At 38.4% G+C, this 26,713-nt stretch overlaps 1 protein-coding gene across 23 annotated transcripts in view; it reads left to right on the top strand.

Annotated features, from left to right (window-relative positions):
• Positions 1-26,713, top strand: part of Slc4a10 (solute carrier family 4 member 10) — a 296,786-nt gene that overhangs the window by 136,374 nt on the left and 133,699 nt on the right. For 22 of the 23 annotated variants that reach the window (XM_028769139.1, XM_028769136.1, XM_028769128.1 and 19 more), the window contains one exon: positions 25,352-25,498. The exons of the other annotated variant lie outside the window; for it this stretch is intronic. In XM_028769139.1, coding sequence (XP_028624972.1) covers positions 25,352-25,498 — 147 coding nt within the window. The remainder of the gene's footprint in view (positions 1-25,351; positions 25,499-26,713) is intronic. 23 annotated transcript variants of the gene reach the window in all.

The raw sequence follows: 26,713 nt of genomic DNA, 5'->3' as shown, positions 1-26,713 counted from the left end.
TATAGGGATTGGGTTACATCTAATTGAAGTGTTGGCTAAAAGGGTCCCATGAGAATCCCCAAATAACCCAGGCTGTTGTCGAGACAGGTTGTTTGGCACAAACTAATTGCAAGGCCCCGTTGTTGAAATCACTATCACACAACTCATTCAACATGGAGAGACTGAGCTCTCCAGGAATTTACTGTACATGATACCAAAGGGGAAAGGCAAATACCAGCACAGCCACAAACCCTTTGATATACAGTGGCATCCTGTCTGCAAGATATGTTAGTGTGATGTAGGTACACAACTTGTGGGAGTAACCAGACAATATCTGATTTAACTTAAGGCTCAATCCAGGAACTAAAAACCATATTCAACACTGCTTGGGTGATCCTGAACCTGAGGCTAGATAGCCCAGGGACCCAGGGTTAAACCAAGTGCTACTTTTATTTTTCCTGATTATCCTTTCCTCCTTCTCCTCCTCCTCCTCCTCCTCCTCCTCCTCCTCCTCCTCCTCCTCATTCTTTTGGAAAAATTATCTTTAATCATCTTTTGTAGTCCAGTCATTATCCCTCTCCTAATTTGCCTTCCAACAGTTCCTCATCCCATTCCTCCTCCCCATCTCCAAGAGGATGTCCCCACCTCAACCCTGCCAGGCCTCCCCACTGCCTGGAACCTCAAGTCTCTTCAGGGTTAGGAGTGTCTTCTCTTCTGAGGTCAGCCCACGCAGACCTCTGTTGTATATGTGTCGGGCCTCATACCAGCTGGTGTATGCTGCCTGATTTTTGGCTCAGTGTTTAAGGGATCTTGAGGATCCAGGATAGTTGAGACTGCTGGTCTTCCTACGAGGTCGATCTCCTCCTCAACTTCTTCCAACCTTTCCCTTATTCAACCACAGGGGTCCCAGACTTCAGTCCTTTGTAAGTATCTTTGTAAGTAGAAGATATAAATCTCACTAGAGATAAATTAGTCTCCCCAGTAATATTCTTATACCCTGAGTAACCCTAAAAATGTTTTATGTCCAAATAGTATATTAGAACTTTGTTACCCTTACCCAAACTTGAAAATTGCTACTCTGAGCACTTCTTTTCATTTTTCTTCTTTTCTTATCTTATCTTTTCTTCTTTTCTTATCTTATCTTATCGTTAAATAAGTTAAGTATCTGCATCTGTCTCAGTCAGCTGCTTGTGGCACTGTCCGAGGACAGCCATTCTAGGCTCCTATTTGTAAGCACACCATAACATCAGTAACAGTGTCAGGCTTTGTTGAAGCAATAAAACGACATTCTGCTGTACTCATAAATCAGTGCCTTGCTCTGCCATTTCCAGAGAAGCTTCCTCCTGCAGCAGATGGGAAAAAGTGCAGAGACCTACAGTCAGAGTTTATGGAGAGTGAGAGACTTTTGTACACTCAGCCTGAAACAGAATGGCGATGTCTCCATAAATCCCTCTTCTCAGGGCTCAGGAAAACTTCTGGAAGAGGAGACAGAATGAGTATAAAAGGACTCCAGGAAAACAAGGTCCTCTAAATCAAAATGCTAAGTTCATATATAAATTCGTAGAGACTGAAGTAGCATGACACACCGGTCCTGCATGGCCCTGCTGCACGGGTCCTGCACGGCACTGCTCTGCATGGTGCCCTAGAGCTGAAAGGATAAGTTGACAAGTTGACACTTGCCCCCATCTCTAACCCAGCTGTCACCAATTGATAACCACATGCAAATGAAAATTTAGTTTCAGCCTAGGGAATTTCACTAAGGAAACAAACTACTCTCTTTTTAAAAGCTTTTTTCTTTTTAAGCATTTCAAAAAAATTCACTTTATATCCTGATCGCTGACCCTGCTCCTGGTCTCCCTCACACAGTCTGTCCTTCCATTCCCCTCTCTTTCTCCTCTGAGAGGGTGGAGACACCCCCCAGAAATATTCTGCAACCCTGGTACATTAAGTCACTGCAGGGATAGGTGCATCCTTTCCCACTGAGGCCAGATAAGGCAGCCCAGTTAGGGGAACATACTCCACACACAGGCAACAGCTTTAAGGACAGCCCCTGCTCCAGTTGTTGGAGAACCCACATGAAGACTGTGCTACACATCTGTTATGTATATGATACAGGGGTGGGGGTAGTAGGTCTAGCCTGTGTATACTCTTTGGTTGGTGGTTCAGTGTCTGAGAGCCCCCAAGGATCCAGGTTAGTTGATGCTGTGGGTCTTCCTGTGGAGTTCCTATCTACTTCAGGGCCTTCCACTCTTCCCCCACCTCTCCCATCAGAGTCCTGACCTCCACCCACTGTTTGGCTGTAGGTATCTGCATCTGCAAGAGTAAGCTTCCGGTGACGACTCTCAGAGGACAGTTATGCTAGTCTCCTGTCTGCAAGCATAACAGAGAATCATTAATAGTGTCAGGGATTGGTGCTTAAACATGGGGAGGGTCTAAAGTTTGGCTGGTAATTGATTGGCCCCTCCCTCAGTCTCTACTCCATCCCAGTCCGTGAATTTCTTTTATAGGATGAATTTGGGGGTCAAAAGATTTGTGGGTGGGGTTCCTGCCTGGCTACAGAAAGCAGCCTCTTCAGGTTTCATATCCCTACTGCTGTGAGTGTCAGCTAAGGTCACCTCATTGATTCTTGGGTGCCTCTTCCATCCCATGTCCCTGGCATGTCCTCAGGATGCCCCCCCCCCCCCCATGCTCTTCCTCTGCTGTAGATTTCTATTCATTCTCCTGGCTCTCTGGCCTTTTCTCCTGTCTCTCCCTACACCTGATCCTGAACCCTAACACATTCTCCCTTCCTCAATCTGCCTCCTATGACTATTTTACTCCCCCTCCTAAGTTAGATTCAAGACTTCCTTCTTGTTCATCTTTTTTTAGGTCTACGGAGTGTAGCATGGGTATCTTGTACTTTATGGCTAATATCTACATATAAATGAGTATATACCATATGTGTCCTTTTGGGTCTGCATTACCTGACTCAGGATGATATTTCTCAAGTTCCATCCAATTTGCCAGCAAAATTCATAATATTTTTGGTTTTTAAGGCTGAATAGTATTCCATTGTACAGATGTACTACATTTTCTTTGTCTATTATTTGGTTGAGGAACATCTAGGTTGTTTCTAGTTTCTGGCTATTAACGAATAAAGCTGTCAAGAACATAGTTGAGCAAGTATCCTTGTGGTATAGTGTGTATATTTTGATTATATGTCCAGCAGTAGTATAGCTGGGTCTTAAAGTAGAACTATTTCCAGTTTTCTGAGAAATTGTCAAGTTGATTTCCAAAGTGGTTGTGCAAACTTGCACTACCACCAGCAATGGAGGAGTGTTGCCCTTGCCAAAGGATTTTTAGCATCTAATGAGATGACCATGTGACTTTTTTCTTTTGGTTTATTTATATGGTGGATTACATTGTTGGGTTTTTGTTTATTGTGTTCCTGGATTCATTTTGGAGTATTTTACTGAGTATTTTGCATCAATGTTCATAAGAGAAACTGGTCTGAAATTCTCTTTCTTTGTTGAGTCCTTATAGGGTTTAGGTATCAGGGTGACTGTGGCCCCATAGAATGAGTTTGGCAGTATTCCTTCTATTTCTATTTGTGGAATAGTTTGAGGATATTTCATATGAAATACTGGAATATATCAGTCCTTATTTTTATTATTTCCTGCCTTCCCCTCCTCTTCAGCATGTTGAATCTTTATTTCTAGAGCTTTTAGACGTTCTTTCAAATCGCTGATATGAGAACTTTCTAATTTCTTCATGGAGGCACTTAGTGCTGTGAACCTTCCTCTTAGCACTGCTTTTATTGTGTCCCATAACTTTGGGTATGTTTTGCCTTCATTTTCATTGACTTCTAGAAAGTCTTTAATTTCTTTATTTCTTCCTTAACCCAGAGATCATTGAGTAGAGAGTTATTCAGTTTTGATGAATATGTGTACTTCCTGGTGTTTCTGTTGTTAAAGTCCAGTTTTAATCCATGGTGGTCTGATAAGATACAAGGTGTTATTTCAATTTTCTTGTTTCTTGTCAAGATACAAGAGGTTTCTTTATGAAACCTCTGAGCTTTGCTTTATGACAGACTATATGGCCAATTTTGAAGACGGATCCATGAGATGCTGAGAAAAGGGCATATTCTTTTGTGTTTAGGTAAAGTATTCTGTAGATGTCTGTTAAGCCCATTTCATTCACATCTGTTAGTTTCATTATTTCTTTCTTCAGTTTTTGTGTTGATGACCTGTTGATTGGTGAGAGTAGGGTGTTGAAGTCTCCCACAATTACTGGGTGGGGTTCAATTTAAGTTTTAGCAATGTTTCTTTTACAAGTGTGGGTACTCTTCTGTTTGGGGGCATAGATGTTAAGAATTTTGATGTCATCTTGGTAAATTTTTCTTTGATGAGTATGAATTGTCCTTCTCTGTCTCCTTTGATTAATTTTGATTGAAAGTCTAATTTATTAGCTATTAGAATGGCTACTCCAGCTTGTTTCTTGGGCCTGTTTGCTTAGAAAACTTTTTACTAGCCCTTTACTTTGAGGTAATGTATATCTTTATTGCTGAGGTCTCTTCCTTCCTTCCTTCCTTCCTTCCTTCCTTCCTTCCTTCCTTCCTTCCTTTCTTTCTTTCTTTTTTTTTTTTTTGCTTAAATGTATCTTTAATTTCTGTTGTCAGTTCTTTTTTATAACAGGTAAACTGGAAACATGATGCCTAATTTCTTTTTTTTTTTGGATTTTTTTTACATTTCAGATGTTATACCCTTACCCCATTTCCCCCCCTGCCCAGAAACCCCCATTGCATCCCCCCTCCTCCTGCTTCTATGAGCATGTACCCCCACCGACCCCCCACTCCCACTTCCCCACCCTCAAATTCCCCCATACTCCTTGTCCAGCCTTTATGGGACCAAGACTCCCCTCTCCCACCTATGCCCGACAAGGCCATCTTCCCCTACATATACAGCTGGAGCCATGAGTCCCTCCCTATGTGCTCCCAGGCTGGTAGTTTAGACCCTGGGAGCTCTTGTTGGTTGGTATTGTTGCTCTCCTCATGGGGCCACAAACCCTTTCAGCTCCTTCAGCTCTTTCTCTCTAACTCCTCCATTGGGAACCCCTTGATCAGCAAAATGGTTAGCTGTGAGCATCTGCCTCTGAATATGTCAGACTCTGGCAGACCTCTAAGGAGACAGCTATATCAGGCTCCTCTCAGCATGTACTTCCTGACATCTACCTCAGCGTCTACTTTTGGTGACTGCACATGGGATGGATACCCAGGTGGAATGGTCTCCAGACGGCCCCTCCTTCAGTTTCGGTCCCATACTTTGTCCCCATATTTGCTCCCTTGAGTATTTTGTTACTACTTCTAAGAAGAGCCGTATCACCCCCAGTTGGTCTTCCTTCTTCATGAACTTCATGTGGTCTGTGAGTTGAATCTTGGGTATTGCAAGCCTCTGGGCTAATATCCAATTGTCAGTGAATGAATACCATGTGTGTGTTCTTTTGTGATTGGGTTACCTCACTCAGGAAGATATTTTCTAGTTCCATACATTTAAATAAGAATTTCTTGAATTCATTGTTTTTTTGGGTTTTTTTAATGGGTTTTTTGGATGTTTTATTTACATTTCGTATGTTGTCCCTTACCCAATCCCTCGCCCACCCAGGAACCCCCTATCCCCTCACCCCTCCTCCTTCTTCTCTGCGGATGTAACCCCTACCTACCCCCCCCCACTCCCACCTCCCCACCTTCAAATTCCCACACTTGGGGCATCCAGCCTTCATGAGGTCAAGGATCTCTTCTTCCACCTATGCCCAGCAGGGCCCTCCGATCTTATGTATACAGTTGAAGCCATGGATCCCTCCCTAAGTGCTCCCAGGCTGGTGGTTTAGACCCTGGGAGCTGTGGTTGGTTGGTATTGTACCTCTCCTCATGGGGCCACAAACCCTTTCAGCTCCAATGGTCTTCACTCTAACTCCTCCATTGGGAACCCCATGATCAGTTCAATGGCTAGTTGTGAGCATCTGCCTCTGAATATGTCAAACTCTTGCAGACCTCTGAGGAGACATCTATATCAGGCTCTTATCAGCATGTACTTCCTGACTTCCACCTCAGCATCTACCTTTGGTGACTGCACATGGGATGGATACCCAGGTGGAATGGTCTTCAGACAGACACTCCTTCAGTTTCTGTCCCTCACTTTGTCTCCATATTTGCTCCCTTGAGTATTTTGTTGCTCCTTCTAAGAAGGACCGAATCACCCCCACCTGGTCTTCCTTCTTCATGAGCTTCATGTGGCCTGTGAGTTGAATCTTGGGCATTTCAAGGTTCTGGGCTAATATCCAATAATCAGTGAGTGCATACCATGTGTGTTCTTTTGTGATTGGCTTACCTAACTCAGGGTGATAATTTCTAGTTCCATCCATTTACCTAGGAATTTCTCAAATTCATTGTTTTTAATAGCTGAGTAGTACTCCATTGTGTAAATATACCACATTTTTTGAATCCATTCCTCAGTTGAAGGACATCTGGGTTCTTTCCAGCTCCTGGCTATTATAAATAAGGCTGCTATGAACATAGTTGAGCATATGTCCTTGTTCTATGTTCGAGCATCTTCAGGGTATATGCTTAGGAGTGGTATAGCTGGATCCTCAGGTAATGCTATGTCCAATTTTCTGAGGAACCGCCAGACTGATTTCCAAAGTGGCTGCACCATCTTCAAGTCCCACCAACAATGGAGGAGTGTTCCTCTTTCTCCACACCCTTGCCAGCATCTACTATCACCTGAGTTTTTAATCTTAGCCATTCTGACTGGTGTGAGATGGAATCTCAGGGTTGTTTTGATTTGCATTTCCCTGACACCTAAGGATACTGAACATTTCTTTAGGTGCTTCTTGGCCATTAGAGTTTCCTCAGTTGAAAATTCTTTGTTAAGCTCTATACACCATTTTTTAATAGGGTTATCTGGTTGTCTGGAGTCTAATTTCTTGAGTTCTTTGTATATATTGGATATTAGCCCTCTAATAGATGCAGGATTGGTAAAGATCTTTTCCCAGTTTGCTGGTTGTCGTTTTGCCCTATTGACAGTGTCCTTTGCCTTACAGGAACTTTGTAATTTTATGAGGTTCCATTTGTCAATTCTTGATCTTAGAGCATATGCCATTGGTGTTCTGTTCAGGAACTTTTCCCCTGTGCCCAAGTATTCGAGGGTCTTCCGCACCTTCTCTTCTCTTAGTTTCAGTATATCTGGTTTTATGTGGAGGTCCTTGATGCACTTAGACTTGAGCTTTGTACAAGGAGATAAGAATGGATCAACTTTCATTCTTCTACATATTGTCCTCCAGTTGAACCAGCACCATTTGTTGAAACGGCTGTCCTTTTTCCACTGGACAGTTTTAGCTCCTTTGTCAAAGATCAAGTGACCATAGTTGTGTGGGTTCATTTCTGGGTCTTCAATTCTATTCCATTGATCTACCTGCCTGTCTCTGTACCAGTACCAAGTATTTTTTATCGCTAATGCTCTGTATAGTACAGCTTGAGGTCAGGGATCGTGATTCCTCCAGAAGTTCTTTTATTATTGAGAATAGTTTTTACTATCCTGGGTTTTTTGTTATTCCATATGAATTTGAGAATTTCCTCTTCTAACTCTGTGAAGAATTGAGTTGGGATTTTAATGGGGATTGCATTGAATCTGTAGATTGCTTTTGGCAAGATGGCCATTTTTACTATATTAATCTTGCCAATCCATGAGCATGGGAGATCTTTCCATCTTCTGAGATCTTCTTCAATTTCTTTCTTCAGGGACTTGAAGTTCTTGTCATAAAGGTCTTTCACTTGCTTGGTTAGATTCACACCAAGGTGTTTTATATCATTTGTGACTATTGTGAAGGGTGTCATTTCCCTAATTTCATTTTCATCCTGTTTATCTTTCATGTAGAGGAAGGCTACTGATTTGTTTGAGTTGATTTTATAACCAGCCACTTTGCTGAAGTTGTTTATCAGGTTTAGGAGTTCTCTGGTGGAAGTTTTGGGGTCACTTAAGAATACTATCATATCATCTGCAAATAGTGATATTTTGACTTCTTCCTTTCCTATTTGTATCCGTTTGACTTCTTTTTGTTGTCTAATTGCTCTGGCTAGGACTTCCAGTACTATATTGAATAGGTAGGGGGAGAGTGGGCAGCCTTGTCTCATCCCTGATCTTAGTGAGATTGCTTCAAGTTTCTCTCCAGTTAGTTTGATGTTGGCTACTGGTTTGCTGTAAATTGCTTTTACTATGTTTAGGTAGAGGCCTTGAATTCCTGATCTTTCCAAGACTTCTATCATGAAGGGATGTTGAATTTTGTCAAATGCTTTCTCAGCATCTAGTGAGATGACCATGTGTTTTTTTTTCTTTGAGTTTGTTTATATAGTGGATTACCTTGATGGATTTCCGAATACTGAATCATCCCTGCATTTCTGGGATAAAACCTACTTGATCATGATGGATGATTGTTTTGATGTGTTCTTGGATTCAATTTGCTAGAATTTTATTGAGTATTTTTGCATCGATGTTCATAAGGGAGATTGGTCTGAAGTTCTCTTTCTTTGTCAGATCTTTGTGGGGTTTGGATATGAGTGTAATTGTAGCTTTACAGAACGAGTTGGGCAGTGTTCCTTCTGTTTCTATTTTGTGGAATAGTTTGAAGAGAATTGGTATTAGGTCTTCCTTGAAGGTCTGATAGAATTCAGCACTAAAACCATCTGGTCCTGGGATTTTTTTTGGTGGGGAGACTTTTAATGACTGCTGCTATTTCCTTAGGGGTTATGGGACTGTTTAGATGGTTTATCTGCTCCTGATTTAACTTTGGTACCTGGTATCTTTCTAGGAAGTTGTCCATTTCATCCAGGTTTTCCAGTTTTGTTGAGTATAGGCCTTTGTAGTAGAATCTGATGATTTTTTGAATTTCTTCAGTTTCTGTTGTTATGTCTCCCTTTTCAGTTCTGAGTTTATTAATTTGGATACTGTCTCTGTTCCCTCTGGTTAATCTGGCTAAGGGTTTATCTATCTTGTTGATTTTCTCAAAGAACCAGCTCCTAGTTTTGTTGATATTTTGTATTGTTCTTTCTGTTTCTATTTGGTTGATTTCAGCCCTGAGTTTGATTATTTCCTGCCTTCTACTTCTCCTGGGTGTATTTGCTTCTTTTTGTTCTAGAGCTTTTAGTTGTGCAGTCAAGTTTTTAGTGTGTGCTCTCTCCAGTTTCTTTTTGTAAGCACTTAGAGCTATGAGTTTTCCTCTTAGCACTGCCTTCATGGAGTCCCACAAGGTTTGGTATGATGTGTCCTCATTTTCATTGAATTCTAAAAAGTCTTTAATTTCTTTCTTTATTTCTTCCTTGACCAAGTCATCATTGAGTAGAGAGTTATTCAGTTTCCATGTGCACGTGGGTTTTTCATTGGTTTTGTCATTATGAAAGATCAGTCTTAGTCCGTGGTGATCTGATAAGATGCAAGGGATTATTTCAAACTTTTTGTATCTGTAGAGACCTGTTTTGTGACCAATTATATGGTATGTTTTGGAGAAGGTACCATGAGGTGCTGAGAAAAAGGTATATTCTTTTGTTTTAGGATGAAATGTTCCATAGATGTCTGTTAAGTCCATTTGGCTCATAACTTCTGTTAATGTCAAAGTGTCTCGGTTTAGTTTCTGTTTCCATGATCTGTCCATTGCTGAGAGTGGAGTGTTGAAATCCCCCACTATTATTGTGTGAGGTGTAATGTGTGTTTTGAGCTTTAGTAAAGTTTCTTTTATGTATGTAGGTGCCCTTGCATTTGGAACATAGATGTTCAGAATTGAGAGTTCACCTTGGTAGATTTTTCCTTTGATGGGTATGAAGTGTTCTTCCTTATCTTTTTTTATTAATTTTGGATGAAATTCAATTTTATTTGATATTAGAATGGCTACTCCAGCTTAATTCTTGGGACCATTGGCTTGGAAAGTTGTTTTCCACCCTTTTATTCTGAGGTAGTGTCTGTCTTTGTCACTGAGGTGCGTTTCTTGTATGCAGCAAAATTCTGGGTCCTGTTTGTGTATCCAGTCTGATAGTCTGCGTCTTTTTATTGGAGAATTGAGTCCATTGATGTTAAGAGATTTTAAGGAAAAATGATTGTTTCTTCCTGTCATTTTTGTTATTAGAGGTAGAATTATATTTGTATATTTATCTTCTTTTGGGGTTGTTGGAAGATTACTTCCTTGCTTTTTCTAGGTTGTAGTTTCCCTCCTTGTGTTGGTGTTTTCCATCAATTATCCTTTGAAGTGCTGGGTTTGTGGGAAGATATTGTGCAAATTTGGTTTTGTCATGGAATATCTTGGTTTCACCATCTATAGTGATTGAGAGTTTTGCTGGGTATAGTAGTCTGGGCTGGCAATTGTGTTCTCTTAGGGTCTGTATGATGTCAGTCCAGGCTCTTCTGGCTTTTATAGTCTCTGGTGAGAAGTCTGGTATTATTCTTATAGGTCTGCCTTTATATGTTACTTGACCTTTTTCCCTTACTGCTTTTAGTATTTTTTTCTTTGTTTTGTGCATCTGATGTTTTGATTATTATGTGACGGGAGGTATTTCTTTTCTGGTCTAGTCTATTTGGTGTTCTGTAGGCTTCTTGTTTGTTTATGGGCATCTTGTCCTTTAGGTTAGGGAAGTTTTCCTCAATAATTTTGTTGAAGATATTTACTGGCCCTTTAAGTTGGAAATCTTCACTTTCATCTATACCTATTATCCTTAGGTTTGGTCTTCTCATTGTGTCCTGGATTTCCTGGATGTTTTGAGTTAGGAGTTTTTTGCATTTTGCATTTTCTTTGACAACTGTGTCAATATTTTCCGTAGTATCTTCTGCATTTGATATTCTCTCTTCTGGTTGCATTTTTGTTGGTGATGCTTGCATCTATGACTCCTGATCTCTTTCTTAGGTTTTCTATTTCCATGGTTGTCTCCCTTTGAACTTTCTTTATTGTTTCTATTTCCATTTTCAGATCCTGAATGTTTTTGTTTAATTCCTTCTTTGTGTTTTCTTGCAGTACTTTAAGGGATTTCTGTGATTCCTCTTTAAGGGCTTCTACCTGTTTATTTGTACTCTCCTGTATTTCTTTAAGTGAGTTACTTTTGTCCTTCTTATAATCCTCTATCATCATCATGAGAAGTGATTTTAATTCTGAATCCTGCTTTTCTGGTGTGGTGGGGTGTCCAGGGCTTGCTATATTGTGAGAACTGGGTACTGATGATGCCAAGAAACTTTGGTTTCTGTTGCTTATGTTCTTGTGCTTGCCTTTCGCCGTCTGGTTAACTCTAGTGTTACCTGCCCTCACTGTGTAAGACTGGAGTCTGTATTTCGAGTTATCTTGCTCGTGGCAGAGCTCCTCAGAGTCCAGATGTCTCTGTGATCTTATGATCCTAATCTCCTGGGTGGAAGAACTCCTGGGACTCAGGCCACCTCTTGGATCTGGAAATCCTTCTGCTCTCGGTGAGGTGGTTCCTCTAGGATTGCTCAGGATACGATGTCTCCCAAGTGCAAACCATCTCGGTGTCTGCTGCTCTGAGTGCAGTGGCTCCTCAGCTGCTCTGAGTGCAGTGGTTCCTCTAGGATGGCTCAGGATTCAGTATCTCCACAGGAGCAGACCAACTTTGTATCTGCCCCAGCCCAAAGGACCAGGCAGTGGCGGAAGGGAAGTGGAATTCCGGAGGGGCGGGGTTTGGGTAGCTGGTGGGTCCTGAATGTCCCTGGCTCCCAGATGTATCTCTGGGACTTAGGGGGTGAGATAGAGTTCTTACCGGCTGCTCTGAGTGCAGTGGCTCGTCTAGGATGGCTCAGGACTCAGTATCTCCACAGGAGCAGACCAACTCTGTGTCTGCCCCAGCCCAAAGGACTAGGCAGCGGCAGAAGGGAAGTGGAATTCCAGAGGGCCAGGCGAATTCATTGTTTTTAATAGCTGAGTAATACTCCATTGTGTGAGTATACCGCATTTTTTTGTATCCATTCCTCTGTTGAAGAACATCTAGGTTCTTTCCAGCTTCTGGCTATTATAAATAAGGCTGCTATGAACATGGTGGAGCATGCGTCCTTGTTTTATATGTTGGAGCATCTTCAGGGTATATGCCCAGGAGTGGTATAGTTGGGTCCTCAGGTAATGCTATGTCCAGTTTACTGAGGAACTGCCAGACTGATTTCCAGAGTGGTTGCACCATCTTGCAATCCCACCAACAATCCTCTTTCTCCACATCCTCACCAGCATCTGCTGTCACCTGAGTTTTTGATCTAAGCCATTCTGACTGATATGAGGTGGAATCTCAGGGGTTTTTTGATTTGCATTTCCCTGATGACTAAGGATGCTGAACATTTCTTTAGGTGCTTTTCAAACATTCCAGTTTCCTCAGGTGAGAATTCTTTGTTTAGCTCTGTACCCCATTTTAAATAGGGTTATTTGATTGGCTGGAGTCTAGTTTCTTAAGTTTTTTGTATGTATTGGATATTAGCCCTCTATCAGAGGTGGGATTGATAAAGATATTTTCCCAATCTGTTGGTTGCCATTTTGTCCTATTGACAGTGTTCTTTGCCTTACAGAAACTTTGCAATTTTATGCGGTCCCAGTTGTCAATTCTTGATCTTAGAGCACAAGCCATTGGTGTTCTGTTCAGGAACTTTTCTCCTATGCCCAAGTGTTCAAGGTTTTTCCCCACCTTCTCTTCTATGAGTTTCAGTGTATCTGGTTTTATGTGAAGGTCCTTTATCCACTTGGACTTGAGCTTTGTACAAAGAGATAAGAATGGATCAATTTGCATTCTTCTACATGTTGTCCTCCAGTTAACCCAGCACCATTTGTTGAAACGGCTGTCCTTTTTCCACTGGATGGTTTTAGCTCCTTTGTCAAAGATCAAGTGACCATAGTTGTGTGAGTTCATTTCTGGGTCTTCAGTTCTATTCCATTGATCTACCTGCCTCTCTCTGTACCAATGCAACACAGTTTTTTTTTCACTGTTGCTCTGTAGTACAGCTTGAGATCAGCGATGGTTATTACTCCAGAAGTTCTTTTATTGTTGAGAATAGTTTTGGCTATCCTGGGTTTTTTGTTATTCCAAATATATTTGAGAATTTCTCTTTCTAACTCTGTGGAGAATTGAGTTGGGATTTTAATGGGGATTGGATTGAATCTGTAGATTGCTTTTTAATCCTGCCAATCCATGAAAATGGGAGATCTTTTCATCTTCTAAGATCTTCTTCAATGTCTTTCTTCAGAGATTTGAAGTTCTTGTTATACAGATCTTTTACTTGCTTTGTTAGATTCATACCAAGTATTTTATATTATTTGTGACTATTGTGAAGGGTGTCATTTCCCTGATTTCTTTTTCAGTCTGTTTATCTTTCAGGTAGAGGAAGGCTACTGATTTGTTTGAGTTGATTTTATAACCAGCCACTTTGCTGAAGTTGTTTATCAGGTTTAGGAGTTCTCTGGTGGAAGTTTGGGAGTCACTTAAGTATACTATCATATCATTTGCAAATAGTGATATTTTGACTCTTCCTTTCCTATTTGCAACCCTTTGACTACTTTTTGTTGTCTAATTGCTCTAGCTAGGAATTCCAGTACTATATTGAATAGGTAGGGGGAGAGTGGGCAGCCTTGTCTAGTCCCTGATTTTAGTGGGATTGCTTCAAGTTTCTCTCCATTTAGTTTGATGTTGGCTACTGGTTTGCTGTAAATTGCTTTTACTATGTTTAGGTAGAGGCCTTGAATTCCTGATCTTTCCAAGACTTCTATCATGAAGGGATGTTGAATTTTGTCAAATGCTTTCTCAGCATCTAGTGAGATGATCATGTGTTTTTTTTTCTTTGAGTTTGTTTATATAGTGGATTACCTTGATGGATTTCCGAATACTGAACCATCCCTGCATTCCTGGGATAAAGTCTACATGATCATGATGGATGATCGTTTTAACATGTTCTTGGATTCAGTTTGCTAGAATTTTATTGAGTATTTTTGCATCTATATTCATAAGGGAGATTGGTCTGATGTTCTCTTTCTTTGTCGAGTCTTTGTGAGGTTTAGGTATGAGGGTGATTGTGGGTTCATAGAATGAATTGGGTAGTGTTCCTTTTGTTTCTATTTTGAAAAGAATTGATATTAGGTCTTCCTTGAAGATCTGATAGATTTCTGCACTAAAATAATCTGGTCCTGGGCTTTTTTGGTGTGGAGACTTTTAATGACTGCTGCTATTTCCTTAGGGCTTATAGGACTCTTTAGATGGTTTGTCTTCTCCTGATTTAACTTTGGTACCTGGTATCTGTCTAGAAAATTGTCCATTTCATCCACATTTTTCCAGTTCTGTTGAGTATCAGCTTTTATAGTAGGATCTGGTGATTTTTTTTTTAATTTCCTCAGTTTCTGTTGTTATGTCTCCCTTTTCAGTTCTAATTTTATTAATTTGGATACTGTCTCTGTGCCCTCTGGTTAGTCTGGCTAAAGGTTTATCTGTCTCATTGATTTTCTCAAAGAACCAGCTCCTGGTTTTGTTGATACTTTGTATAGTTCTTTTTGTTTCTACTAGGGTTTCAGCCCTGAGTTTGATTATTTCCTGCTGTCTACTCCTCTTGGGTGTATTTGTTTCTTTTGTTCTAGAGCTTTCAGGTGTGTTATCAAGTTGCTAGTGTATGCTTTCTCCAGTTTCTTTTTATAGACAGTTAGAGCTATGAGTTTTCCCCTTAGCACTGCTTTCATTGTGTCCCATAAGTTTTGGTATGACGAGCCTTCATTTTCATTAAATTCTAAGAAATTTCTAATTTCTTTCTTTATTTCTTTTTGACGAAGTCATCATTGAGTAGAGTGTTGTTCAATTTCTATGTGTATGTGGGCTTTCCATTGATTTTGTTATTACTGAAGACCAGACTTTGTCCACAGTGATCTGATAGGGTGCAAGGAATTATTTCAATATTTTTGTGTCTGTGGAAGCCTGCCTTGTGACCAATTATATGGTCTATTTTGGGGAAGGTACCATGAGGTGCTGAGACAAAGATATATTCTTTTGTTTTAGAATCAAATGTTCTATAGATATCTGTTAAATCCATTTGCTTCATAACTTTCATTAATTCCACTGTGTCTCTGTTTATTTTCTGTTTCCATTATTTGTCCATTGCTAAGAGTGAGGTGTTGTAATCCTCCACTATTATGGTGTGAGGTGCAATGTGTTCTTTGAGTTTTAGAAAAGTTTCTTTTATGAATGCGGGTGCCCTTGCGTTTGGATCATAGATGTTCAGAATTGAGAGTTCATCTTGGTAGTTTTTTCCTTTGACGTGTATGAAGTGTCCTTATCTTTTTTCATAACTTTTGGTTGAAAGTCAATTGTATTTGAAATTAGAATGGCTACCCCAGCTTGTTTATTGGGAGCATTTGCTTGGAAAATTGTTTTCCAACCCTTTACTCTGAGGCAGTGTCTGTCTTTGCCACTGAGATGCGTTTCCTGTCTGCAGCAAAATTCTGGGAACTGTTTATGTATCCATTCTGTTTAAGTTTCCAGTCTGTTAGTCTATGTCTTTTTATTGAGAAATTGAATCCATTGATGTTAAGAGATATTAAGGAAAAGTGATTGTTTCTTCCTGTTATTTTTGATATTAGAGGTGTAATTATGTTTGTGTAGCTATCTTCTTTTGGGTTTGTTGGAAGATTACTTTCTTGCTTTCTCTACGTTGTAGTTTCTCTCCTTGTGTTGGAGTTTTCCATCTATTATCCCTTGTATGGCTGGATTTGTGGGAAGATATTGTGTAAATTTGGTTTTCTCACGGAATATCTTGGTTTCTCCATCTATAGTGATTGAGTTTTCCTGAGTATAGTAGTCTGGGCTGGCATTTGTGTTTTCTTAGGGTCTGTATGATGTCAGTCCAGGATCTTCTGGCTTTTATAGTCTCTGGTGAGAAGTCTGGTGTAATTCTTATAGGTCTGCCTTTATATGTTACTTGACCTTGTTCCCTTATGGCTTTTAGTATTTTTTTTTTGTTTTGTTCATTTGATGTTTTGATTATTATGTGCTGGGAGGAATTTCTTTTCTGGTCTAGTCTATTTGACGTTCTGTAGGCTTCTTGTATGTTTATGTTCATCTCTTTCTTTAGGTTAGGAAAATATTCCTCTATAATTTTGTTGAAGATATTTACTGGGCCTTTAAGTTGGAAATCTTCCCTTTCATCTATACCTATTATCCTTAGGTTTGGTCTTCAATGTTTTCCATGGTATCTTCTGCACATGAGTTTCTCTCTTCTATCTCTTGTATTCTGTTGGTGATGCTTGCATCTATGACTCCTGATCTCTTTCCTGGGTTTTCTATCTCCAGGATAGTCTCCCTTTGAGATTTCTTTATTGTTTCTACTTCCCTTTTTAGATCCTGGATGGTTTTGTTTAATTCCTTCATCTGTTTGGTTGTGTTTTCTTGCAATTCTTTAAGGGATTTTTGTGTATCCTCTTTAAGGGCTTCTACCTGTTTACCTGTGTTCTCCTGTATTTCTTTAAGGGAGTTGTTTATGTCCCTCTTAAAGTTCTCTATCATCATCATGAGAAGTGATTTTAAATCTGAATTCTGCATTTCTGGTGTGATGGGATGTTCAGGACTTGCTATGGTAGGAGTACTGGGTTCTGATGATGCCAGGTAACTTTGGTTTCTGTTATATTCTTGTGCTTGCCTTTTGCCATCTGGTTAACTCTAGTGCTACCTGCACTCACTGTCTCTGACTGGAGCCTGTCTTTCCAGTTATCTTGCTTGTGTCAGAACTCTTCAGAGTTAGGATGTCTCTGTGATCCTGTGATCCTGAACTCCTGGGTGGAAGAGCTCCTGGGACTCAGGCTTCCTCTGAGATCTTGAAATCCTGCTGCTCTGTGTGCAGTGATTCCTCTACTCCTCCAAGTGCAGTGGTTTCTCCTCTGCTCTGAGTGCAGTGGTTCCACAGCTGCTCTGAGTGCTGGTTCAGGATATAGTGTCTTCACAGGAGCAGACCTGCTAGGTGTTTGTCCCAGCCAAAAGTGAGGTCTGTTTCTTATTGCTGCTTTCAATATTCTTTCTTTGTTCTGAAGATTTTCTGTTTTGATTATTATATATCAGAAGGATTTTCTTTTCTGGTCCAGTCTAATTGGTGTTCTTTAAGCTTCTTGTGTGTTTATAGGCATCTCTTTCTGTAAGTTGGAAAAATTTTCTTCTATGATATTGTTGAGAATATTTTCTGGACTATGGAGCTGCAATTCTTGATGTTCCTCTATTCAGGTTATTCTTAGGTTCACTCTTTTCTTAGTAACCCAGAATTCCTGGATATTTTGTGCCAAGAATTTTTTAGATTTAAGATTTTCTCGACTGATGTATCAATTTCTTCTATTGTAGCTTCTATGCCTGAGATTCTTTCTCTCTTCCATCTCTTGTATTATCTTGTTGATTCTTGCATCTGTGCTTCCTTTTCTCTTCTCTAAGTTTACCATCTCCAGGATTCATTCAGTTTGTTTTTTCTTTATCATTCTTATTTGCACTTTCAGGTCTTGAAGAGTTTTAGTTCTTTAAGGGATTTGTTTGTTTCCTCTACCTGATTATATTTTTCTGTATTCATTTTCTCTTTAAAAGCCTCTATCATCTTTATAAAGTTACATTTAAGGTCATTTTCTTGTTCTTTGGTTTGATGAGGATATCCAGGGCTTGCTCTAGTAGGATACCCGTGCTTTGATGCTGTCATATTGCCCTGGCCTTTGTTGATTGTGTTTGTTGTTGTTGTTATTGTTGTTGTTGAGGACTTTTAGTCATCTAGATGGCATTAGTCCTAGAGGTTCCTGTTGTAGTAAGTATCAGGAGGGGGCCTAGCATTGATGATCTTGTTGTGGCAGGCCTCTGGTGAGTACCCTTGGGTTGTATGGTTCAGGATCAGAAGGTCTGCTGAACATGAGAGGAGAGATGGTGGGAGAATGGAGGTTTTGTGGGTACTGCAACCTGCTCAGGGCAGCTGGGCATGCTCTAGAAGACTCAGAAAGCAAGAAAGATGGATTCAGGAAGGGAATCACTTATATAGTTGTAGTCAGCAGGTCTGATCAAGTTGAGCGGAGTGATGGTGAGAGAATCAACAAATTACTTTTAAGGGTGGGCTGCATGCCCAGCAGTAGATGACCAACAGAAAACAAACTTGATTTCATCTTTTGAGATTCCTTGTCTTATAATGTTGTGTTGGAGCTTTTTATCTTTTCTAGTTATTGTTAATTTAATTTAACTTTATTAATGTTAAATTCTGACAAGAATTTCCCCTCCCTCCTCTCCCCACTTGTTCCCCACTTCTCCTTACTTCCCTTCTTTCTTTTCTTTTTCCACTACTCCTCAATTTCTCTTCAAAAAAGTGCCAGCCTCAATGGACCTTAACCAGCCATGGCATAATAAGTTGTAGTTAGTGTAGACACCTCCTCTTCTATTAAGGATAGACCAGACAACCCAGTAGAGGCAGAGAGTCCCAAAGTCAGGCAACAAAGTCAGAGACAGAGCCTGCTACCAATGTTAGGAATCCCACAAGGTGATCACTCTATACATTTACATAACATATGTGTGGAGGGCCTATGTCAGTCCTATACAGGCTCCTTGGATGGCGCATCAGTCTCTGTGAGTCACTGTGGCTCAGGTCAGTTGATTTTGTCAGTTTATTCTGATTTTCTTGTGGTATCCTCTACCCTTCTGGTTCCTATAATGTTCTCTCCCTCTTTTTTTTTTGTGGGATTCCATAAGCTCCATCTAATGTTTGGCTATGAGTTTCTGCATCTCTTTCCATCAGATGATCATAAAGTCTCCCTGTTAATAATTTGTCTAGATGCCAATCTTTGGGTATAGAAGAATGTCACGAGGAATCATTTCATTGGCTTTTTTTCCTACTTGTGTTTGGTTCTATCTTTGGTCTCTAGGCTATCCAGCCTCTGGTTCCTGGCTCTCTGGGCGGTGTCAAAGGTGGGCTTACTCTCATGGCATGGGTCTCAAGCTAGATAGGTCATTGGTTGGGTACTCCCACAATTTCTGTGCCATCTTTACTCCAGCACATCTTGTAGGCAGAATAAATTATAGGTTGAAGGTTTTATAGCTGGGTTAGTGTCCCAGTCCCTCCACTGGAAATCTTGCCTGGTTACAAGTGATGGCCAGTTCAGGCTCCATATTCCACATTGTTAGGGAGTCTTAGCTAGGGTTATCTTCATCTCTTCCTGGGAGCTTCCATTGTCCCAGGTTTCTAGCTTATCCTACAGATGCTCACTAATTCCATTTGTCTCTCCCAGTGCTCTGTCTTCCACTCACCTGATCCCTCCTGTACCCATTCACACCCACAACCACTGTCCTATCTTTTACTTTACAACTAATATCCACTTAGAAGTGAACACATACATGTTTGTCTTTCTGGGTCTGTGTTACCTCTCTCAGGATTATCATTCCTAGTTCCATCCTTTGTCTATAAATTCCATGATGTCATTGTTTTTAAATAGCTGAGTAATACTCCATTGTGTAAACATATCACATTTTCTTTATGCATTATTTGGTTGGGGGGCATCTCAGTTGTTTCTAGTTTCTGGATATTATAAATACAGCTATTGTGAACATAGTTGATCAAGTGTTCTTGTGGTAGGACAGAGTGTTCTTTGGGTATATGGCCAGGAATGATGTAGTTGGGATTTGAGGTAGATCAATTTCCAACTTTCTGAGATAGCACCATATGGATTTACAAAATGATGTACAAGTTTGCTCTCCCTCCAGCAATGAAGGAGTGTTCTCATTGCACTACATGTTTGCCAGCATGAGCTGTCACTTGTATCTTTGATTTTAGCCATTCTGACATGTATAAGATGAAATTTCAGAGTTGTTTTGATATGTTTTTCCCTGATGGCTAAGTATGTTGAACATTTCTTTAAGTGCTTCTCAGCCGTTAGAGATTTGTAGAGGTAATCTCTTGTGGTGACTGGAAGCATCACCTGTCAATAAAAGGCTGACCAATGAGCTGAGGCAAGATTAGAAAGTGGGACATCTGGTAGAGAGAAAGGAATTCTGGAAACATAGTCAGGTGCTGGTGATTGGCTCCAGATATAAATAAAAAGAATTGTCTGAAATTGAGGACCAGGTAACCAGCCTTATGGCATAGGTAATTAAGATATGAGCTAAATTGGGGAATAGAGCCAAATCTATTGGCCTAAACATTTATTTATAAGTATTATTCATGGAGATGTTATTTTTTGAAATGAGGTGGATGGGTAAACAAACAGGAGGTTACAAATAATTTTTATTAAAAAGATTTCTTTATTGGGAATTCTCTTTTTCGATCTGTACTCTATTCTTTAAATAGGATTATTTGGTTTGTTGAGGTCTGGTTTCTTGAGTTCTTTATGTATTTTGGATATCAGCCTTCAGTCAGTTGCAGGGTTGATGGAGATACTTTCCCATTCTGTAGACTGCTGTTTTGTCCCTTTGATGGTGTCCTGTGACTTATAGAAGCTTTTCATTTTTATGAGATCCCATTTATTAATTGCTGATTTTAGTTCTGAGCTGTTGTTCTGTTCAGGAAATTGTCCCCACTACCAATTCATTCAAGACTGTTTCCTGCTTCCTCTTTTATTAGGGTATCTGGTTATATGTTGAATTCTTTCCTTCACTTGGCCTTGAATTTTGGGCAGGGTGATAGATACAGATCTATTTGTGTTCTTCTATATGCAGACACCCAGTTAGACCAGGATCATTTGTTGAAGATGCTTTCTTCTTCATTGTATATTTCAGGCTTCTTTATCAAAAATCAGGTGTGCATATGTGTGCGAATTTACTTGTGAGTCTTTGGTTCTATTCCATTGACCAACCTGTTTTTATGTTTAAAACATGCAAATTTTATTACTATTGTTTTGTTTGAGATCAAGGAAGGTGATACCTCCAGCAGTTCTTTTATTTTATAGTATTGTTTCCTATATCCTGGGTTTTTTTGTTCTTTCACATGAAGTTGGTATTGTTCTTTCAAGGTCTGTAAAGAATTGTGTTTTAATGAGAATTACATTGACTCTATAGATTTCTTTTGGTAAGGTAGCAGTTTTCACTATGTTAATCCCATCAATCCATGAGCACAGAAGATTTTTCCACCTTCTGAGTTTTTTTCAGAGACTTGAAGTTCTTGTCATATAGATCTTTAACTTGCTTGGTTAGAGTTATACAAAGATATTTTATATTATTTGTGGCTATTGTGAAAGGTGTTATTTCCCTGGTTTCTTGCTTGGCCTCATTTATTCTTTGTTGTTGTTGTTTTTTATTTTTGTTTGTCTTGTCTTTTAGTGTAGTTAATTTTGTATCCAGACACTTTGCTGAAAGTGTTTATCAGCTGTGGGAGTTTCCTGGTCAGATTTTTATATAGTATGTATACAAAATTATGTACACTATCATATCATCTGCAAATAGGGATATTTAGATTTCTTTCTTTACAAATATATCCCCTTGATATACTTTAGTTGTCTTATTGCTCAAGATAAATCTTCAAATATTATATTGAATAGATAGGGAGAGAGTAGGCATCCTTGTCCATAATTTTAGTGGAATTGCTTTAAGTTTCTGTTCATTTAATTTGATATTGGTTATTGGTTTACTGTATATTGCCTTATTATGTTTACATATGTGTCTGTATCCTTGATCTCAGATTCATGAAGGGGTGCTGGATTTTGTCAAAGGGTTTTTCAACATCTAATCAGATAATTATGGTTTTTTTCTTTAAGTTTCTTTATATGGTGGATTACATTGATGCATTTACATATATAGAACCATCCCTTCATCTCTAGGATGAAGCCTACTTGATCATGGTGGATGATGTTTTTGATGTGTTCTTGGATTTGTTTTCTGAATATTTTATTGAGTATTTTTGCATCAAAGATCATAAGAGAAATTTTCTAAGATTCTGTTTGTTGAATCGTTATGTGTTTTAGGTAACGGGTGACTGTGGCTTCATAGAATGAGTTTGACAGTGTTCCCTCTCTATTTTGTGGAATAATTTGAGGAGTATTGGTATTAGCTTTTCTTTGAAAATCTGGTAGAATTCTATGGTAAAACCATCTGGCTCTGGACTGGTTTTGGTTAAGTGACTTTTAATTTCTCCTTCTATTTCCATAGGGGGTTTAGGTATATTTTAATTGCTTATCTGATCTTGATTTAATTTTGGTAAGTGGTATCCATTGGTAAAACTGTACATTTCTGTTACATTTTCCAATCTTGTGGATTACAGGTTTTTGAAGTAATACCTAATCATTTTTTGGATTTCCTCAGTGTCTGTTGTTATGTCCCCCTTTTCACTTCTGATTTTGTTATCTTGGATATTCTCTTTGCCTTTTAGTTAATTTGGCAAAGGGTTTGTCTATCATGTTTGTTTTTTCACAGAAGCAATTCTTTGTCTCATAGATTCTTTTTTTTCCTCTTTGTTTCTATTTCATTGATTTCAGCCCTAAGAGTGATCATTTCCTGCTGTCTGATCCTTTTGGGCATGTATCAGAATCAATAATTTACAGCTCATCACAGAATAAAGCCATTGTTAGTTTCTTGAGTTCTTTTTCTTCTTAGATGATGTGTCAGATGCAAAATGAAGTGGTGGATATAGTATTATAGTACATACATTCTAAGATGACTACTTTTTTTTCGTAAGTCATGGTTAATACAGAAATGTTGGTAATCTATAAGCAAGCAGGAAGACAATGACATGGTCCTGAGAAATTTTGTTCTCTCCTCTTGTTCCATGAAGCCTGTGAGGTTGGCAATGTGAACAGAAAAGCAAACTGACAGGTGTCAGTGTCTACTCTGTAACAGACACTGTATTCAACATTTTATCTTATATTATTCATTATATTACTTGTATATTACCTGTATGTTTGTAGATACTACATATACATTATCTTGGTTTGGCCGTGATGTGCCCTTGTAGAAAATCTCCTGAATATGTCAGTTAAATCTAGATGTTTATATTCTTCATTTAGTTCAACATTAGACTTTTGGATTAGAAGCAATTACTACAGTGAAGTCCAAGTTAGTTGTGTTTGTTCTCTGTTTACAATTCAGAACAACAACAACAAAACGCAAAGCTTGTGTAAATATTTGGCAGAGGCAAGATTTGAATGTAAGGAAGCATTTGACCCAAGCTCAATTACTGCTTTGTAACTTACTGCATCCCAGAGCAATGCTGCAATGAATAAAATGATAAACAGATGAGATACAGATGTGAATTAATTTTATTTAAGTCTGCCTATAAGCTTCATTAGGAGTATAAGCTGTGCGTTTTAGCATTATGAAGTGAATTAGTTGGAACAGTTACTGCTTTTCACTTCCCTGAGTGGCTCAATCAGGACACACACAATAAAACAAATACAGAACTTATTTTTAGCTTGATGTTTTTCAGAGGATTGCTCTATAATTACTTCAGATTTATGCTATTAATCTTCCTTATTAATATATAAACACTATGTCAGATTTTCTTTCAGGGTTAGAAGAATGCCAATCTTGGTTCTAATCCTTCTAGAACTTGGAGGTATTTTGATTCTGCCTCAAAAATACTTTTATGTGTTTTTATTTAATTAACCCCCCACAATTTTAGTACAATCATAGCCACCAAAACTTCATAGTTCATTTGTTCCTTTAAAGGAAACACTGTTAGCCTAAAAAATATGCTTTGAATATCTAAGAAATCTCACAATTTAATGAAATCTCTCCTGAAATTTAGTATTACCATAAGAGCTTCAGTTAAGGTTTTCTTTCTGTGTTAGGAATGCCATCACAAGACGCCACAGATTGGGTTAAACAACAGCATTTCATTTTCTAACAGTTCTAGAGACAGTGAGCCTATTGCATGGATAGGTTGGAACTGAGGCCTCTATGTTTGGCCTGTAGGCAGTAGTTTCTTGCTATATTTTAAAATCGCTTCTTTCTGTCTCTGTGCTTACTTGACGAGTCCTTGTCTCTTCTTTTCATAATACTAATCGGATCTAGATTACTTTATAGCATTACTTAACTTAATGGATGAATGGAATGCCCAGCTTCCTAAATAGTCACAATCAGGGCTGAATATTTAATATATGAAGTTTGGGAGGAGACAAATGGCCCCAGGTATTGGTATTATGGCATATGTACTACACTGATTTGTGAAAGTGTTAGGGCTAAAATATCAGTATTTTCCTAAGGTAGTCATACAATTGTACCTTTTAAAAGTTGTATTTTACTGACTTATCAAATATCCTCTTAATTGCTTATATTTTATTTTCTAAAAATACATATCTTTATTACTATTAAATGACATGTATAGCTGTGACTGAAGTTACTATAGATATTTATGTGCAATTTTTTCTTTGTACATACATGTTAAAGCATTTAGGTAAAATACAATGAGTTAATTTGATATTCAAAGTAAATTTTAGATCTTTAGGATATTGAGGTTAGAGTATAGGTATAATGGTTATTTTAATGTCATCACAAACAAGAACTTAAACTTTCTATAAAATTACCTCAAGATGGCCTATAGACCTAATTGTAAACATAGGGATGTTCTGATAATCTTGAGGAAAGTTGATGAGAGTCCAAACCAAGACAGTAGCGATTGGGACACTGAGGGCAATAAGAGATGAAAGAATAGATGGTACATTAACTAATATAGATAATATAGATAGTTCATACTTGAAGCAAAAGAAAAATATGAGTTTTATAAACTTGTTGAAATTGACATGCCTCTAAGAAGGTTCTTTAGGTGAATATGTCTGGTAAATAAGACAACATGTAGATTGTCAGTTCAAGAGAGAAGTCTGACATCAAAGTATATATCTTAGAGCCTTAGTGTTTGTGTGTGTGTGTGTAGCAAGAATAAACAATGACATGCCTAATTTTTCATGAGTAAATAAAAGACTAATCAACAAAGACAATAATATGAATGAAATAAAGCACAAAAAAAGAAAATGATAAAAAACAAACAAAAAGCAACTTTGCCATGAGTAGGGACTTCATTGTAATCTTTTTAGTATAAATAGTAATAGATATTTGGTTAAATAAAAACAATTATGTGGAGGGAGAAGGCAGATTTTCTAATGAAGAGTATAATTGTAATTACAATGTGGTGATAACAGAGAAATTATTAAGAAAGTTAATACTAAAGATAGTTGCAAAAATACAGCCAAAAAACTAACAATAATATTTGATGTTACATCTGTGGTACATTTAGGCTAAGTATATTTTTTAAACTATGCTGCTAAAATACAATACCAAACCCTAATCTTTATGCACCATAAGCACTCAAAAACAATTTACTAGGTTGAATTAAACTGAGATTCTTTTAACATATAAATCATCATCTTTTGTCTTCTGGACTAAATGAGAGTTTTGTGCATTTATTTTGTAATGAAGGTCACCGAACATTATTTATTGGCGTTCATGTACCCCTGGGTGGAAGAAAAAGCCATCGTCGTCACAGGCATCGTGGTCATAAGCACAGAAAGAGGGACAGAGAGAGAGATTCGGGACTAGAGGATGGAAGAGAGTCACCTTCTTTTGGTAAGCATTATTCTCCATGTTTTTAAATAGATTATTCCCTCAATGCATCAGCCACTGGTTTGATGCCACCTACTCCCTTCCTCCCATATTCTTTGAGTATCTTTACTGATGTGTAAACATAAGGTATACATCACTGGAGACCACATTAGTTCCTGTGCAGTCTATAAGCGATGTAACTTCCTATACATCACTTTGTCTGTTTCTTTAGTAGGACCAATCCTTTACTTTTAATCTCATTCTACGATGGGTCAAATTAAATACTCAGTCACATGCTGAAATTTATATCATTTTCTAAACGCCATCATACTCAATTTGAGATTTCATATTCTGTATCGTGAAGATATGTGGTATTTCTATGCTGAAAGAAAGCGTCAAAGAAATATTCCAATGACTTAAATATTTTTCTTACTTGGAAGAAGTTCAATGAATATATTATAAGACATTATTGCAAGTGCCTGAAAATTGTTCAGAATATACTTTCCAAAGATGTGTAGAATAAATAGAGGAAAATTCTAAGGAGAAGGAGGCTTGTCTTCTGTGAATATAGGCATTTCACATCATTATAGTGGGATATGGGTCAGTGAAACCTGGAATAATTTGAGCTAAAATTTCTATGTCAGCCATCAATTTAACAAATGCTTTGAAGAAGCATTTGATGTTTAATACTCTTAAGAATTCTTTCACTCCAGTATATACTCCATACTATCAAACATGCTGCTACATATTATGTAACATGGGTTTTAAGAACCTAACTATTCTAAAATGAAAAGCCTTCTATATAGCTAAAGGTGATTATGCTTGTGTCACAAGGAAGTGACAACTGGCTTCAGTTCACTAGAGCCAGACATTGGAATGTGATTTCTTGGTGAGTTTTAGTTTGGTTGTATAGTGGTTGCAGTGAGGATGTTTGACTATATAAAGATCTTTTATAAAAACAAATGATGTTACATTACTTTAATTACTTTAAGTTTTATGTGTGTATGGACTCGTGTGTATGTACATGTTTGTATGTGTATCCATATGGGTACATATACATATATGTATGTATATGTTGGGGTCAGAAGTTGACATCAGGTACTTTCCTTAGTTGCTATCACCTTCCTTCCTTCCTTTCCCTCCTCTCCCTCCCTCCCTCCTTTCTATCTTTCTTTCTTCTTTCTTTCTTTCTCTTTCTTTCTTTCTTTCTTTCTTTCTTTCTTTCTTTCTTTCTTTCTT

The sequence above is a fragment of the Grammomys surdaster genome, unplaced genomic scaffold (assembly GCF_004785775.1).
Source record: "Grammomys surdaster isolate TR1022 unplaced genomic scaffold, NIH_TR_1.0 191, whole genome shotgun sequence".
NCBI classification, from domain to species: Eukaryota; Metazoa; Chordata; class Mammalia; order Rodentia; family Muridae; genus Grammomys; species Grammomys surdaster.
This window is presented reverse-complemented; position numbering and strand designations above follow the sequence as displayed.